Source organism: Amphiura filiformis, chromosome 16 (assembly GCF_039555335.1).
Source record: "Amphiura filiformis chromosome 16, Afil_fr2py, whole genome shotgun sequence".
Lineage (NCBI taxonomy): Eukaryota > Metazoa > Echinodermata > Ophiuroidea > Amphilepidida > Amphiuridae > Amphiura > Amphiura filiformis.
In genome coordinates, this window is record NC_092643.1 from 30774591 (window position 1) to 30790191 (window position 15601).

The window sequence follows — 15601 nt, forward strand, 5'->3', positions numbered from 1 at the left end:
ATTTTTATTTGAATTGAAGTGCTTAAGAATGAGAATAAAGGTATTGTTTTTAGCCGCTGTCGTGCATCTATCGTCTCATTGAACATGGGGACATCATTATCTTTGGCGTATACTTAACATAATGATGTCACCTGTGTTTTATGATACGATAGATGCATGACAGCGGCTAAAAACAATACCTGTATTCTCTAAATAGTATTATCTATATGCATAACTAAGTCAATATACAACACATCCACCAAAAAAACCCATGAAAATGAAAATTAACATGCCCTCTGTGTTGGATTCCTCCTGACTTTACGTCCGCCCTCTTTCTGCAGATAGAATTTGTAATTTATGTTTCATTCATTATTACAAACATATACAAGACATTATTCTATATTATATACCTCATATATAGATTCCTGTCATCTGATTGGTTAAAAGTGCAGTCATTGAATTAGCTATGCCCTCCTTTTTAAGAATTACGTAAAAACTGAACTATTCCCCAGGGAATAGTCTTTTTAAAAGACTATTCCCCGGAATAGTCATTTTCACATCATCGGCGCGCGCGATGGCGTGTTCGCATTACTCGCGTGATGGCGTGTTCGCATTACGCACGCGGTGCCAACGCGATGACTGCCAGTTGCGGTGACGCGATCGGTCCGTAACGAAAAACTTTCTTTGTAAATTTTACCATGGCCTATGAACAATAAAATAGGCCTTTTAACCAATCAGATGACAAAAATCTATATTAATTCGGTATATAAAACAAATATTGACTGCTTTATTGAACATGGTTAATATTATAGGCCAGCGGTGATCTCAAAACCATGCTATGACCCTCGGCTGCGCCTCGGGTCATAGCATGGTTTTGAGATCACCTTGGGCCTATAATATTAACCATGCCCCTTATAGCAGTCAATATTTGTATACTAACTACTTTTAAAATCCTTATAAATAGACAAATAGACAACAGAAACAAATAATTCAGTGTCTTTAAGACACTGAATTATTATAGATCATCTACTATAGATCATCTCTTACAGTTGTTGCCTTCAAATGTAACCTGAACATGCACCTTTACATGTATACTCCTTGAATCGGTGCGTGTGTGTGGGGGGGGGTGTTGGGGTGAGGAGGGGGTGAGGGGGAGTATGTAGGTGTGCGTTTGTTTGCGGTGCCAAAAAAGGAAACACACCTGATTTTCAACAATCAAACAAGGATGCATCTACAGTGGGGATCGATCTTCCTCGATGTTGCATAGCTGACAACATGGAAATGCACTTGACGCTATGACCTATGACCCTTGACCGCTATATCAAAGGTCAACAGCTCCCTTCAGTTTGACCAGAGGTGTCCATGGTTAGACAGTGAGTGTTATATCCTCAGTGCAAGGGTTTTTACCAAACATCCAAGTTTGATAGCAGGAATAAGTGCATGTAGGGGTACGAGTAGGGGTGTGTGTGTTTAGTGTAAGTTTCTTATTTGCATTGTAGCATATGTTCATATTTTGCATTGTAAAGCACAGTGATAAAGCTGAAAATGCACTAAAGTAGACCCGGTGCATGAATGTATCAATAAGCATTTACTTAACTATCACATAATCTGCCTCAATGCTCCAAAGAAGAATCCCAAAAGCCACTTTTCAAAAAACAAGCAGTAGCATTGATCAAATGAATGAGATTTCATCATGAAGCTGCCACCAGCATTTTGTGCCAATAATAAGCTTAATCTCACTGCCTAATTATGCCAATTTACAGCACAGCCACCAAAAAACTTTTTAAGCCAGACACAGAAATGGAAAATTAAAGTTAACATGCCATTTGTGTTGGACTCCTATCTTTGCGTCTGCCTTCTTCTGTCTTTATACTCTTGTTGAACTTAAACTAATAAAGAAATCAAAATATAAACTGTCATTAACCCCATGGGCACTACTGCCTGTTTTAGAGCCCCTGATTGGTTAATTACATGGTGTAATCATATCAGTAACCAATCAAAATAGAGCTTTTAAATCTCTTGGTGCTTTTCAGCTTTATCCCCTGTCAGCCCAACTGACTATTCTTACCATATCTCTGATTGGCTAAATATATCATATAGTCTTCTTTTTAACCAATCAAAGTAGTTCTTAATGGTAGTGCCCTTAGGGTTAATGCCCCTAATCAAAAGGCAAAACTACTTGTCATCCGACCTTGCCATTTTCATCAGCATTCCTGTATATCACAAGTCTTGGTATTTATATGTAACATATATAGTATTACTGGACTTTACAATATAGGGCCTAATTTTGATCAGCAGACTAAGAATTTATAAAGTCGACCATATACCCAAACTAGAACCAGATTATTTAAAACAACATCTCCACCTCCTTAAACAATTAATGTAAAAACAAACATGTCCACCTGAGTAAACATAGAGTTGTCGGAGCTATGTCAGCCAGAAAATGTGGTTGACTATCTCTCACACTGTTAACGCAAGTACAGTCCAACCGCAGTAGCGAATGGATATATGGCTTTGTGCTGCTGCGCCATTGACACATCATTGGTGTTGACATCAACTACAACAATTAACACTGAGCAAAAAAATTACACAGAAGTCATTGTTAACAAAAAGCAATCACATCACGTCATCATCTCCATATGATTCCCCCGTAAATGGTTTTCACAAAACCTCATATCCAAAAGCCAAGAATAAAGAAGACACGCTGTAACACCAGAATAGTCACTTCCTTTTTGTGAGACAAAATTGAGAATTATTACAAGTAATTATTAAGAAACAAGACACAGTCACACACACTGATATCAATTTAAAAAGCAACTTCTGCTATTAACACATGAACACCTATAAATCACCCTTCGACTGCAAAAACAGTTGGTCACTGTACAAAATGGCTTACCTATACATGCTACATACAGCCCACAAAATAAACAGGCATTATTTCACTCTTCATAAATAGTTGTAACAAGTCCATAAGGTAATCCAGTTCATAATAAGCTCTTCAAATCCATTCGCTTAAAAGTAAATCCTAGTTGGTTAATAACTTGTCAATCCTAACTAATGTTCAAACCATCAACTAAATTCTTGGCACTTATAAAGCATACATACAAATTAATTACGATTTCTAACGCATGACTAAAAATACTGAAAATCCACACTAGCTTAACACTCGGAAAAAAATACACTGCTAAATTCACACGCAAAAAATGTTCACCAATTAAAATTAACGTAAATACATGCACCAAGTATACAATACATGTAGACAAGTTATTTAACTAAGTATTTACATACAGGTATGGGAAGCTAAGTTTACATTGTAAAATGCTGCATAATAAGAAAAAATTAAATATTAAGCATACACAAATTACTGCTATCGGTTCAATCAAACATTAAGCCCCTTTTTCCTTTATTAGCCTACAACTCATCAACAATTTCCTCTGCCATCTATCGTTTGGATTTTTTAAACACTTTATGATGACACCTAACTGTATAATGACCTTATACTAAGCCTGAAAAATACTTTTCTAATTTCGAGGGCTACCTTTAAAAAAAAAAAAATTATTTTGAGCCAGAAACCTCAAAATAGTTTCTTTTCTGGGGCTAAGTAATTTAATTCTCAATGGCTATTTTGGGATTTTCGGGGGCAAATCGCCCTCAGCTCTAATCTATTTTAAGTCCTACCTGTACACATCCTATAAATACTTTAATACATCTCTTAGATCCAATTCTTCCTGTTAGTATGAGGATTGCCTACATGGTGTGGAGGGTACTGCAGAACAGTGGCAATATTTCTTCAGAAAAGAATCTAGAAAGGCAGTCTAATATTAGAATCATTTGTTTCTCTTTGCTGATCTACAAAGATGAAAAAGCCTGGCATACATAGTGTACACCTTGAGTCTTCTAATATCTAAGCAAGCCCCAAGATAATTGCACAAATTTAAGCCCACAAAGTTAGCATAAATTGCATCCACATTGTAGTATTTCAGCCCTAGTAGTTTAAAAAAAAAGCATTTTAGTAATTAGTATTAATAACAGTACAGGGACTACTTGAACACCCTTAAATTTCCAAAAACTATAGATTTAGTAAGCATGTATAACAGCATTTTGAGGCTTTCCCCTTTATTAATGTAAGGGGTCGTTCAACATTTTTTGTCATTTTCATTATGTGTACAGCATACATATTTTTTCAACCCCTGCCACTTACATACATAAAAATGTATTTTTCCGCAAAAATCACTCTTTTATTTTTGTTCTTTCATATGTACACACCATGGTTAGTTTTTTACTCCCTAATACATATGCATGGAAAAATGACAAAATGTTTAACGACCCCTAAGTTGCTAGCGGTGTGTCTGTGGGGGTGGGGTTTGATGTATTTGTGTGTATCTGTTCACTTTATGTGTGTAGTATAAAAAGTGAATACAATTAGATTATACATGACATGAGAAGTAATCTTAATTTATTAGCAAATTAATCAGTTTTCAATGAAATATGATAAATTATCACATTTCAATCAAAACTGAATTTTATAATAATCTGTGACAATGCATCATCACCAGTGTGTAAGAAATTAAAATCAAAACCTCCAAATCAAAACCAAAAATGAGTATTTTGGCAAGTAGTTACTTTCTCAAAATTAATGAGAGGTTTTGATTTGTGAAATAAGTTCTATTAAACAATTGGTTTTAAGACCACATGCTTGACTTCTCCTACAAAGGGGTGTAGATTTCATATAGAGTCACCCATTTAAGTAACCCCATTTGAAATTCACCTTCTCTGTGTGATAGATTTAAGGTCATGTCTTCCATAGGGGGTGTATGGGTTTTAACTGGAATAGCCATTTGCATACTGTAAAGCAAAAAAATTTCAAAGCACAAAACTTTTGTTTGTGATTTGAAAGAGCTATAATTTTTGTGGCATGTAATTTTCATGAAATTTATACATTTTCTTAAAGCCTATATGAAAAAGAAATATTTGAAAGCATGAAAACTTTGCCAATCCGTAACACTCAAAAACTTCACAAAATGTTCATGCTTACATACATGTAGTACACTTGTTGCCATAACAAAGTGGACTTACAGCAAAAAATTATGTGATATAAAGAAGTATGTAGTTTGTGAACCACCACAATTATGTAATATAAAATGGTATGATACCAAAGCAGCTGATAGGTCTATCCCGTCATGCTATGCGCCATATGCGGTACCATAATAGAACTGCACATGCCATACAAAGTGTACAAAACATCCCTCACTTCAACTTTCAATTACTGGCTTATATCTGGGAGCTTGGACTTTTGTTTGAAAAAAATATGACCTCTAAAGTATTGTGAAACTATCCATAGCTATCAATTTTTAAGCAGCTTTTACTTATTTATTTTTGTTTTGCATGTATTTCCCATAGAGCAAGCAAATAGACTGCAATGCATGATGGGATACTCTCTTCATCTGTTGTGGTATCATACCTAACACCAGAACATAATTGTTAATTTCAAGTAATGTTAATTTCAAGTTATGTAATACAACTAAAATGAGAAACATGTTAGTAAAGGATAGATGGTGATACAGTGAACTCGGCAATTTCTTACTTGTTGAGTTAGTAAAAGCAGGTTGAAATGGCACCATTTGTTAATAAAGTGGAGTTGAATATGATTCTTATAATTAGATAATCAGATACAGATCACTGCGATTAGAATCAGGATCCGATAAGCTTATCATGTGATTGTATATATCAGTAAGAGGGGTGATCAGCCATCACTACTTCAATTAGTGCCCATCAACTAACTAGCAAACTACTAACTAGTGAATATTGATCAAGGTTTAGTCACCAGAGTTAATGAAACGTATGAAGTGAAAAAATGATGAAGGGCCATATCTGAAATAGACATGCCAACTTTGAAATCCAGATTGCCATACTCAAAAGACCAAAAATCTGTATTTGGCATCCCAAAACCGTAATTTTTTTTTAATGTGTACCGGCCTTGCCGTCTAGATTTTAAAGGCCAGTAGTTAATCACTCGCTAGCATGATGCTAGGCGAGTGGTCGAATTTTCACAAATACCACTTTTAGGTATAATCAAGTATAGCTTCAGTCTTTATTTATGCTGAAATGCGCGTGAAGCGCGCTAAATTTTGTGACTTTCTCCGCTTGGAGGGGGCACAGAATCCATTATTATGCTGAATTGGCTGATTCGATGGTTGATTTTGGTAGATTCGCAGCGAATGATATTTAGTGGCTATGGCGAGTGGAAAATCGCTCGCTAGAAATCGAGTGTTGGCGAGCGAGAGTGATCGCTCGCTTCAAACGGCAAGGCCTTGAGTACGGTTTTTCAAATTCGATGTTGTCAGTTTTATCGGTAGTCTATTACTGCAGCCATTTATGAGGCTTTAATTAATTGCAGAAAACTGTATGCCCGTCTTTTGCCCTATTTTCCGTAAAAAATATGGCCATACCGTACTAGTTGGCACGTGTGCTGAAACATTGCCACCAGTTTTTCACTCCTTTAAGGGAAGGGGTATGAACGTTTGTACAGTATTTATTGTGGGACATTAGAGCACATCAGACATATCGAATTCCATTCTGAATACGAAGAATGTCCTTCCGATATCAAATAATTTTGAGTTTTGAAATTAGCAATGTAATACACATTTTATGGCAAATCATTAAAATTTATATTTTGATATTTAACAGTACTAAAGTAAACTTTATAAATCTGATGATTTATACTTAGCGTGCATGTAGGTGGGATGAAAAGCCGACGATCAATTGAAACTTTTGACCTTTCGTATTGAAGATATGGACTTTTTTCCCAAAACACCAAAAAAATTTGGTCTTTTTGGGAAAAAAATCCATATCTTCAATATGAAAGATCAAAATTTTCAATTGATCGTCGGCTTTTCCTCCCAGCTACATACACTTTAAGAATATATCATTAGATTTACCAAATTTACTTCGAGGACTGTTATATATCAAAAATTTGAAAAATATCAAATTTTTATAATTTGTCATAAAATTTGTATTATATCGTGATTTTCAAAGATGTAAATTATTTGATATCAGAAAGACATGCTTCGTATTCAGAATGCAATTCGATACGTCTGAGGTGCTCTCATGTTCCATAAAAAATACTGTCGAAACGCTCATTCCAGATCCCTTAACTTCTCTAACCTGCTTTTTTTAATTTTGTACCGCGCCAGCCCAGCTTTAACTACTCTTATGTTAATGATCAAATTAGTTAGTATTTGGTGCTACCTGCTATTTACTTTCCAAATATTAAACATTAAATGTATCAAGATGTGATTGTTAATACGGAAGATTCAAAACTAAAGCCAATGTTATGCAGCGTTGCAGCATACGATTTTGAAAATTCGTACTTGAACATAAATATATAAATAGATGGGTAGTAAATAAATAAATAAATAAATAAATAAATAAATAAATAAATAAATAAATAAATAAATAAATAAATAAATAAATAAATAAATAAATAAATAAATAAATAAATAAATAAATAAAAAATAAAAAAAACAGACACATCAATCAATCAATCATAAAAATAACTGTTCAATATATACAAGCTAAACCTCAATTTATAAATTGAACAAAAAACAATAGAAACCCCCACTATTAAAAAAAAATAATTAGCCACTATCTATTTTGCAATGTGGGAGCTTTTCAAAATCTCCTCTGAGTTCACAGCAAATGCACACATCAAGCATGAAAAGACAATATGGGTAGCTAGGGTGAAATCTCGGCAGAGGGGTGAAGATATGATCTCTACCATGTCAGTAATACCGACCTTGTCTGACAATGCATCGGAGTTCTTGCTTTTCTTTTTGCTCTTTTACGATTCTTCTGTGAAAGACAATATACATACTATGTGATCTACGTGATACTAGTTATGGGTGCAGAATTTGGAACCAGCCTATCGTCTAGTATCACAACTAAGTGATTAATACATAGCTTCAGTTAATCTACATTTAATCTTAATTCTAATTCTAGGACAGAAAGTGATTTTGGTGCTATCAATGTCACTAATAAATCAAAGTATCTAATAATATTGATCCTTAATTCTATCCTTGTATTTTGCTCATTTTCAACAATTTTTTAAAAGCTTTTTCTTAATAAAGGTAATATTGTACTCTACCTTTGCTGAACTATTTTTTGATTGAAAAGATCATTTCAATAAAATGCAGAAAAGAAAAAAAACAAAGACAATATTCAAACTAAACAGTCAAAGACAAAACAAAGATAAAAATTCAAACTAAACAGTACAAGATAAAGCAATAATAAAAACAACAGTTATACAATAGTACCAAAATGTGATTTCAAACGTAAACAAACTACAGTACAAGGGTAAAAAAACCCTACACGATCATTTACTTGACCGAAAATTCACAGCATGTACCACTTGATTTTGGTTGTGAACAAAAACAAACAACAAAAAACTGAGACAGGGCCGAGATCTACCAATATCATAAAGTTTAAATCTTCTTCTAAACACACCAAAACCACCCAGGTGTGAAGAAGACAATCAGCCAGTCACCACTGTCTGATGAACATTTTCCTTTATTAGTTAGTTTCGATTGAAACTACTTTTGTTTACAAAATAACAGGTTCTAATATAGTGAAATAGTCACTTTACTTCCTGCTCAAAATATTCACTTTTTCCCCCCAAGTATTGGTTCCTTCAAACAAGCAATTTGTACACAGAGAGAAATTTGAACAAAAAAAAATGGAAAATCAAATAGAAAAATCTAGACAAAACAAGACAAACAAAGAAAATTAAAAACATCGGGAAACACAATATTGCTAGGATAAGAATTCACGAAGTCATTGCTGAATCTTATAAAATAACAGCAAATATATTATAAGAGACAACATCCCTTGATATTTTCAACCTAAATCCTCAAACTACAAAACTGAAAATGCCAAACAAAGATTCAAAATGATGTCAACAACAGAGACACTGAAATAAAGGATTGAAAACTTAGTAAGAACAAAAAATGTTAAACTGTTATCATGATTATGTGCATGGTCATATCAAATGGTTCTACATGGACCGGACACAGATATGAAACTTTGAATTTTGTTCATAAATGAAATGACTAATTCAACTGTTTTGAAATGACACCAAGCATGAACTATATTTCTATTATGAGACCAAACAAGAAAAGTCGCATCTCTCAAAGAGTTTACAATAAAGTTATGAGCTATAGAAAAACAAGCTATGTGCTACATGGGACTTTGCTGTTGTTGGTGTTTTTAGCCCACTTTCTCTTGGTTTGTTTTTGCCACTAAGTAACTTTTAATAACTAAAAATGCCTGTCCATGTGCACAGGGCTACATCCTAAGATGGCTTTCACATATTTAATACATGGGTTTGAGAGATAAACGTTTTTAAGCCGTTTTTTAAATTTTTCAAGTCATTTTTTCCTCAATATTTTTTCAAAGTGAAATAACTGAAGTGTTGCCAGTTTGTCAACCCTTTTGATATGACAGACACATGTATATTACATATTATTACAGGTGCAATAGTAAATTATTACAACAAATTACATGCAGTTATTGTTAGAACCATCATCACATGCAGTCATATTGTTCCTCTTGTCACCTGACATATATTCCATAGTAGTAAATGATAATAATCAGATATTACGATGATGTTACGATCTTGAGTTATTATCCGAGATAAACAATGGGGTACAAAGGTATCGGTTAGACACAAATATTAACATACCACATAGGTTTTGAAGTATTATCATGTTAAGTAAGAAAATTTCTTTTGAACAACACCAAAACTTTTACTCACTATTGACAGTTTCACCTACCATGGTCAATAGACATCATCAGAATGATGATTGTTGATCCTATCTTCCGGTTGAACATATCTCAACTATAGAGGGTGTATTTTAAGTTAGGAGAGGATTGTACATGTGACTTAGGTAGTGGACCCCTCGTCTCTGTTCATGACATTGGGTCCTCATATTCTGATCCAAATGGATCTTTGTATGTCTAGCATTAGTATCACACTCCTTGCATAGAATCTTGGCATTGTCCTAATGGACGACATGATTTTGTTGTGACCATGATATGTGACACCATCAATAGTGAGTAAATTTAAAAGATTTGGGTTTGTTCAAAAGAAATTTCTTACTGCATATCAACAAACCTGATGAATCTATTTAGTAATACCATGAGAACTTTTTAACAAAGATGGTTAAGGGCTGGGATAATTATATTACTCAGTGATAGTAATTCACAACATACCTTTGATTTCGGTTTCAACAACCCGTCTTCCTCCTATTTTTTTCATCAAATAAACAATAAAATTAACATACCACCAAAGTGTCAACCTAATCTCATATTAACTTTATAATAAAGATATTTAAGGGCTGGGATAATTAATATTTTACTCATATCTCAGTACTTGTGATTCTCTCACGTACCTTTGGTTTCAACAGCTTTCCTAACTCCTCCTTCTCCTGCTCCCTTTTCTCATCCTTCTTCTCTGCATCCTCATCCGTTGTCTCCTTCTCTCCATTCACAGTGATCTCTCCAGATTTTGCCGCCTTGCTATTGCAGAAAGATGCCTTTCCACTTCCATACTCAACTGCATGTGCAGCCTGTGTGGTGAAACCAAAACCAGTGTTTTGAATATTCAGCATGTAATAATTCTCTAAATGTACATTTTGACCCTACACTGAACTTACTAGTTTTCTTATAATTATATCAGTTTTATTCAGCTGAATAATTTTTTTTTCTCTACAACAAACTTTTTTAGCTTAATCTTCACAAGTCTTAGCAGCTTATTTTAACCCTAACACGCCCACATACAATGAAATACTATCTGATATATCCACTATACGTGTGTGTATGCATCCCATGTGATGTGATGATGCAATCAACCCCAGTAATATATACACATGGTTTAGTCCGGGGTTTAGTTGACCAGCCCAGCGAAACACCTGTGGCTACTGGTCGGTGACCTAGTGCTTGACACGCGAGAGGTCTTGGGTTCAAATCCAGACCTTCCAGACTATTCCTTCCTTCTTTACTTTCCGTTTGCCAAAAACCCATCTAGGACATTCAGGTAAACCTTGTAAAGACCACCTATCTCTGTACCAAGATTCGTAACCACAGCTTAACACATAGTCATCAAAATATGGACTGAAATTTGTCAAAATTAGCTTTATTAAAGATAATTTTGGCCATAATACAAAGCTAAAGCCCTAATTTAAGGAAAAAAAGAGATAAAGCGTAACTAGTTACAGTCGTACAAAAAAAATGAGTGGAAAATAAAATTGTTGTATTTCCTTACAAGTTTGTCAAATTCAGGAGTTAAATTTACATGCTATATAGTCTGTCTCATCTCAAGTTGAGAGTATCGCCATGTTAGATATTTCAGTGGCAGATTCAAATCATGCAACCTAATCCCGCAGGGCGTACACACACATAGAAGGGTGAAATTCCACATGGCGTTACTCTCAACTTGAAACAAGACAAACTATACACAATATTTTCTTTCAATAATATATGCCGTCATATACTTGTCTTTATTACTTATAAGTTATATGAAGTCAAACAATTTCCTGCCAAAAGCAATAGTTCATTTGCTTGCTATATATGAAATGCCCACAAAGTTTGTACTTACAAGTTTTTCTTGATACTCAGTGAGCTGCTCTATGATTTCATCAATGATGGTATCAGAGATAATGGATGCTACTGCCAAGTTGGCTTGACTGAAACATAACAATTTTGATACAAGAACAACATTAAAATACCATTATTTGAATTGAAGTGTCTGCAACATTCTACACTAAGCCAAAAAAAGAAACTGATAATTTTTCACAAGGTCATATCTTAAAATCCTGTGCATCAAAATGAACCATCATTACACAATGCTCTACTCTAAACACATGTCGGTAACCAAGCAGTCGTGCAACTGACACAAAAGAAAAATGCACTGACATTGAACAGCTTCCTGGACAACATTCACAGCCCAATTGGCACCCAGCACAAGAAATCTGTGAGAATGCGTATGAGATCCTTATACAGATGACAATTTCCAAAGAGTAAGTGGAATAGTGTGGAACTGGGCTGGTTTCTACTTTTCACAAAATTTCTTCAAGAAACAGGTCTTGCTCTACACTATTCCACTTACAGATTTCTTGTGCTAGGTGCCACTTATTAGGCAGCGAATGTGGTCCAGGGTGCTGTTCCATGTCAGTGCATTTTGCTGCTGTGTCAGTTGGACAACTGCTAGGTTACTGACATTTGTTTAGAGTAGATATTTGAAGTAATCCTGTGTGTAATGTTGGTTCATTTTGATGCACAGGATTGTAAGATATGACCTTGTGAAAAATTTTGAGTTTCTTTTTTGGCTTGGTGTATAATTGATTGCTCAAAAGGAATCTGAGGGTGATAGGCCCATAGCCAGTACCTTGGGGGAAAATAGTTTGCCCTGTTTACCCTCTAACCAAGTAGTATACTATTAATTTGCAAATTAAAATAGAAGTTTTATAATAATTAATATCTGCCCTTTCAGGAAAGTGTCTATTTTTACCATCTTCTGTAATAGGTATAGGCTATAATATATCACTTTTAGGCCTTGAGCGCAGTTTTATTTTCAGTGCTTCTGACAACCAAAGACAGGGGCATGGTAGCGCAACGGTCCAAGACCTCGACACTTACATAATCACAAGGTAGGTCGAGGTCATGGGTTTGAATCCCAGTGGCGTCAACATGTTGTGAACATAGGCAAGGCTCTTCACCCTATTGCCTCTCCTTACCCAGGTGTACAAATGAGTACCAGCTTTATTCAATGCTGGGAAGGTAACAGACTCTCTGTGGAGGAGGTGTAGCAATCAATGCAGCAGCATTCATGGAGGTGTCTGCCTCAATCGCCTCGAAAGAGAAATTGGCACTCCAGTCTGTGAACACTGGTTTATCGTCTTTACCTTAACCTTTAACCTGGCAACCAAACACAACACTTTGGTTGTCCTGGGATATTGGGCGGACATTTTTTTGAGCCCTGTTCATATTGATAGCATTGAGCTATTCCATTTAAAATCCACACTACCCCTGTGGAAGATTTTGGAAATATCTTCCACAGTGGGAGTATAAATTTCAGATGGAATTAACACATTAGCAGCTCCATTTGAAACACACCCTCCCTTAGTGGAAGATTCAGACTGAATCTTTCACCGAGGGTGTATGAAATTCAAATGCAGCTGCCAATGTGTTTATTCCATTTGAAATTCATACTCCCACTGTGGAAGATAGTTCCACAATCTTCCACAGGGGTAGTGTGGATTTTAAATGGAATAGCCTGTTCACCTACCTTATTCTGTTGAATATAGCGGCACTGACTTGCTCCATAACATCTTGCATAAATCGCTCAGGTAGTTGCTTCTTCTCCTGACACAGTGATTCTATCTCCATCTTAAGCTCAGTATCCTTCATCATGTGGCTGCAATGTTCATTTGCACCTTCTAACATGCCATTCACGTTGCTCTGCAGAAGTGGAATGAAATGTTCCATTTGATTTTAAAATAAGGTATTTGCCCACAATATACATTAAATCTTATCAAAACCATAAGTTGTTTACTGTCCTGACAGTTTCCACTATCTTGGCCGATGGCCATTTGCCCTAGCGCCCAGAAGAGGATTGTATATGTGACTAAGATAATGCGCCCCATCGTCTCTGTTCATGGTGTTCGGTGTTCTCTTCCTTATCCAGATTGATTTTCTGATACGGCAGGCTCCTAAGTTACATACCTTCTCGAGGACTTGGGCATCTTTCCAATTGATTTTTTTATGATGGTCAAAACTATCATGTCAGTAAATAACTTTTGGTTTTGACAAGATGAAATGTATAATATGAGTTTCTACAAACCTAATGAACCTCTTCAAGAAGACAAATTTGACATTACAAAGTATCAGGCAAATTTCAATACAGTACAAAAGTGCAAAAATTTCAATCCTTTGTGATGCATGACTTACTGAGGTAGGGGCTCCTGTGATTTTAACAATGGAGAAAAATCTCTGCCATGGTTAAATAATGGGCTGTTCCATTTGAAAACTGGACCCCCCCCCCTCTCCCCCGGAAGATTAAAGAATTCCAACCAAATTCAACCGTTTTAGCCATTCTAGATCCAACATTTTTAAATAAAAAAACCAAATTTCCAAAATAGAGCCAGAATCAATTGAAATACTACTAAATTTCGATGAAATCTTACTGGATTTCGATATTCAACGAACTACTCCATCATGGGATGAGATCTTACCTCTAGTCGTGTGCGAGCTGTGTCCTGTACATGTGTCACTATTTCCTCTAGTTTTTCCATCATCTTGGAGTCCTCAGAATCAAGCGCTACCTTGTGAAGAATAGCCAGCAACTGCAAAAGAAAATATCATCGTTAAGATCAAAAGTTTGTATGTTATGAGACCTACATTTTAGCATTTACACTAATCCTAATGCTGAACTGTTAAATGTTATAGAGAAATTCCCAAAGAAAAGTTACTCACTTTTATCCTGTAGTAATATGATTATTAACATTTACGCTAATCCTAAAGCTGAACTGTTAAATGTTATAGAGAAATTCATGAATATTTTACTTATACTTTGCTTTGACATCGTTGATTAAATAGATGTAAATGAAGTGTTTACAAAATAGGTTACTTCAAAATTAGAGCTGTACACTGTAATTTGGGGAAATTCCTGATATCCTTTTATTAATATAAACTAATATTATGTAAAATAGATTTGAAATAAATGAACCATAACTGTAAAATCATCAAGGTAGAAGTGTGCTAGTGTCATAGAGCAGATGGGGAAGTCCTATTTTGGTCTATGCACAAGCGCACACCTTTTCACCTTCAATGGTTATGGGTTCAAGTCTCAGCAGGACCGAGTGACAGGAAGATAGCGCAGAATACTTTGATGAATTTATGTCTGATGGCTGGGCAGTTTGTGACAATTGGCAATTCCATTTGAAATCCACACTACCCCTGTGGAAGATTTTGGAAATATGTTTCACAGAGGGAGTGCAAATTTTAAATAGAATTAGCACATTAGGAAGCTCCATCTGAATTTCATACAGCCTCTGAGAAAGATTCAACCGGAATCCACAACAGAGGGAGGGTGAGTTTCAAATGGAGCTGCCTTATGTGCTAATTCTATTTGAAATTCATACTCCCTCTGTAGAACATGTTATCCAAAATCTTCCACAGGGGGTAAGGATTTCAAATGCAATAGCCCAATACTACTGTATCCCCATCCTTACCTGTTTTGAGTTATCAGCATCAGCAATGATGTCTTTTGCTGTGTTGATATCAGCCTGCACTTCTTCCTTGCTGCAATCGGCTAGATCCTTGGAAGTGTCTTGAATCTGCACAACTAGCTGATCCACCAACTAAAAAATAGCAGAGATAAGTGTATGATTTTTTTTTCAGTTTCAAAATTGATAAAGACACGTCTAGATGATTAGGCCATCTTAATTTAATAGTTCATCTCAAAGCCCTTCCCAAGTTAAAAACTGAATGCGGTTTTTCAGTTAAGGTTTTTCTTTTACCTTCCAAAGAATAGACCACCTTTTAATCTCTCAAGGAGGTTTCACTGTGT

The 15601-nt window shown here is 35.2% G+C and overlaps 1 protein-coding gene across 1 annotated transcript in view; it reads right to left on the bottom strand.

Moving 5' to 3' along the window:
* The window catches only part of LOC140172558 (F-actin-uncapping protein LRRC16A-like), a 91028-nt gene that overhangs the window by 5913 nt on the left and 69514 nt on the right, over positions 1–15601 (bottom strand). Inside the window, exons 20-26 of the mRNA XM_072195702.1 lie at positions 15264–15392; positions 14265–14375; positions 13319–13491; positions 11630–11717; positions 10425–10601; positions 10246–10278; positions 273–314 (exon numbers count right to left, since the gene is read on the bottom strand). Coding sequence (XP_072051803.1) covers positions 273–314; positions 10246–10278; positions 10425–10601; positions 11630–11717; positions 13319–13491; positions 14265–14375; positions 15264–15392 — 753 coding nt within the window. The remainder of the gene's footprint in view (positions 1–272; positions 315–10245; positions 10279–10424; positions 10602–11629; positions 11718–13318; positions 13492–14264; positions 14376–15263; positions 15393–15601) is intronic.